The 3,093-nt window shown below is 34.2% G+C and overlaps 1 protein-coding gene across 1 annotated transcript; it reads left to right on the top strand.

Annotated features, from left to right (window-relative positions):
* Positions 1-600: 600 nt before the first annotated feature.
* LOC141284191 (odorant receptor 131-2-like) lies at positions 601-1,560 on the top strand. The gene has a single exon (XM_073817201.1). It carries the CDS (start codon positions 601-603, stop codon positions 1,558-1,560), a length of 960 nt encoding a protein of 319 aa, XP_073673302.1.
* The last annotated feature ends 1,533 nt before the right edge of the window (positions 1,561-3,093 follow it).

Below are 3,093 nucleotides of genomic sequence, written 5' to 3'. Positions count from 1 at the left end.
TATTGTAATATTAATCCTGCTACAGTTACTGCTGGCAGCTGATATTAATAATTGTAATTAAAAATAACTAATTGCAATTATTTATATACATTTCCCTTTTGCACAAATTTGTCTCATGCTTTAAAAAACACCCACAAACAATGTCATCTTTAAATCTAATGTGTCTGACCCTGTCCTACAAAATAAAGGTCCTTCATGATGCTTTAGAAGAACCCTTTTTGTTTAAATGGTTCTGTGAAGAACCTTTAACATCTGAAGAACTTTTCAAAAGGTTCTTTGTGGTGAAAGAAGGTTCTTCAGATTATAAAAAGGTAAGATAGAGATGGTTCTTTGAAGAATATGTATCTCAACCAAACATTGACCTATCCTAACAATTCCTAACAAAATCCCCAAAATTTTGTGGTCCAGGGTCACATTTTGTCAGTTTCATCCCAAATGATGAAATCAGCATGGAAACATCTGCACTGATGACATATGAGTGTCTGTCAACAAAATAAGGCCCAGCCCATTTAAAGTTCTATAAAAGCAGCACAAAGTGAGATTTTCTCTGATTGCCTTAAGTAACATCACATCTTTTCATGGCTTATTTTTGCTGTCAAGATGAACCAGACAGAAAACCAGAATTTGAGCAGCACATTTAATTTGAAAGCGATAAATGAGAAGCCTTTGGTGGTGCAGGTACTGGTGGGGATTCTTCTCTATGTGAACGGACTTATGATTTTCACCTTTCTGAAGAAAGAGACCTTCAGGGAAACACGCTACATTCTGTTTGCCCAGACACTTTTTGTTGACTCTGCTCTTATGCTGTTGACTGATTTAACCCTCATGGGGTCGTTTTACCAGTACCCTGTGCATATAATTCCTTGCTATATCATTTGCACACTTATGTTTTTGCTCTATGTTTGTTCACCCATGACTCTTGTAGCTATGTGTTTGGAGCGCTATGTTGCCATATGTATGCCTTTAAGACATGCCAGCATCTCCACCCCCAAAAACACCATCATTGGGATTCTCATCATATGGGCTGTCAGTTTTGTGATTCCATTGTTCGTTTTAATAGTTGCTTTTGCTTATATTCCTCCTGGTGTCTTACACCAATATGTTGTGTGTAGTGTGGAGATCATGTTACAGGTGAAATGGCTGGCAGACATGAGAGCGACAAGTCTACAGCTCTTATTGATCCTAATGTTGTGTATTATTGTCTCCACCTACTTCAAAATTATGTTGGCGGCCAGATCTGCCTCCTCAGAGATGAAAAACTCAACAAATAAGGGTCTCAAAACTGTTATTCTCCATGGTGTTCAACTGCTTCTGTCTATGATGCAACTCATAACCCCTTACATAGAAATGCCTTTATGGAAAGTAGATGTTATGTTATTTATAAATGTAAGATACTCAAATTTCATATTGTTTTTGATCTTGCCTCGTTGCCTGAGTCCCTTAGTTTATGGATTACGAGACAAAAAGTTTTATAATGCTCTTAAATATTATGCCTTTTGTGGCATTTTTCTGGGTTGTAATAAGCACAAAATAAGAGATGGCAAACCTTTAGAGGTGTAGCAAGCATTTCCATAAACAATCAAATCTCACACAATATGTAGTGTATTGTTTCATTTATATTAACCGCAGTCATCCTTAGCATTAATTTTAATCATATAAAATGTTTATATTTTGGCTCACATTGAGTATGCTATGTATGACTGAATATATCTGATGTTTATTAAATATATTTGAAAGGTGTCTAATAAACATTTATTAATTAGTTAATTTAAATATTATTTAATTAATTTATTTAATATTATTTCATGTTTAAATATTTAACTTTGTAATCGATCAATCTATCTATAATGTCAGCATTATGTCAAGTCACTATCTATATAATAACCATATGTTGTAAACTATAGTGTGTCAGGTAATAAAAAGAGACGATGGCAAATTAATTATGATATTTCTGTGTCCACATATGCACACTAATCAAGGTCTAGGGGTTACTGGAAAGCTACAAGCAGGTGAGTTTTTGTTGGAGCAAAACTCTGCAGGACTGTGGCGCTCCAGAACCAATGTGTCAACTGTCATAAAACATTTAAGTATTACGTTTTTTATGACAATCTCTTATTTAAAACTGCTTACAGAGTTCTTATTACAAAGTTTCAACCTCAGTGGTTAATTTATCATCCAAAATGCACTAAAACTACCAAATCGTGTCTCATATCAACTCATTCTTTCAATGTCATCTGGCCAACACACTTTGCAACTCATAAAACAATGAACTGAAAAAATGTTAACAGGTTGCATTAAACAATATTTTCTTTTAAAACATAAGTGTCATATTCCTATAGGTAGATTTTGATCTGCTGAGAGTCCAGATGAAGTTCTAAGCAATGCATATTATTATTCAAAAATTAAGTTTTGATATAGTAGGAAGTTAACAAAGTATCTTCATGGAACATGATCTTTACTTAATATCCCAATGATTGCTGGCATAAAAGAAAAATTGGTCATTTTGACCCATACAATGTATTTTTTGCTATTGCTACAAATATTGCACAGCTATTGCTGTGTTACTTAAGACTAGGTTTGTAATCCAGGGTCACATATGATATTGGATAAAAAGCATAGTGGCTATGTTTATGCAATTGGCACCAGGAATGTCAAAGCCTTTCAGTGAATGTAAAAGCTGGCACACACACACATTTTAGTGGCTTTTATACTGTACTTAAACTGTATTTTCTATTCCCTTACCTTAACTCTACCCCTAAACCTACCTCTAAAACACTCTAAAAAAAGTTAACAGAAGGAAAAAACCTATTTTAAGTAAGGATCATTGTTTTAGCAAATTCAGCATTATGCATACATTATAAGGTTTATAGACACAAACACACACTACACAGTGCCCTATGCTAGGTTTCCGATTTCACTTGAAACTGGCCTCACAACAGAAAGGACTTGTGCTTACACTCAAAAAAGTGTGTCTTCCCTAACCATCATGTCATGCACACCATCGTGAAATGAATAGGGGCTTGAGACAAAAAAATCTCTGCATAAGTTTTTGTTTTCAATATTTTTAAACAATACAACATAACCAAAAGTGCT

Source organism: Garra rufa, chromosome 14, assembly GCF_049309525.1.
Source record: "Garra rufa chromosome 14, GarRuf1.0, whole genome shotgun sequence".
Taxonomy (NCBI): domain Eukaryota; kingdom Metazoa; phylum Chordata; class Actinopteri; order Cypriniformes; family Cyprinidae; genus Garra; species Garra rufa.
This window is presented reverse-complemented; position numbering and strand designations above follow the sequence as displayed.

Bases quoted from the DNA above. Each gene is read 5' to 3' on its own strand.
- LOC141284191 (XM_073817201.1), top strand. From the start codon at position 601: ATGAACCAGACAGAAAACCAGAATTTGAGCAGCACATTTAATTTGAAA.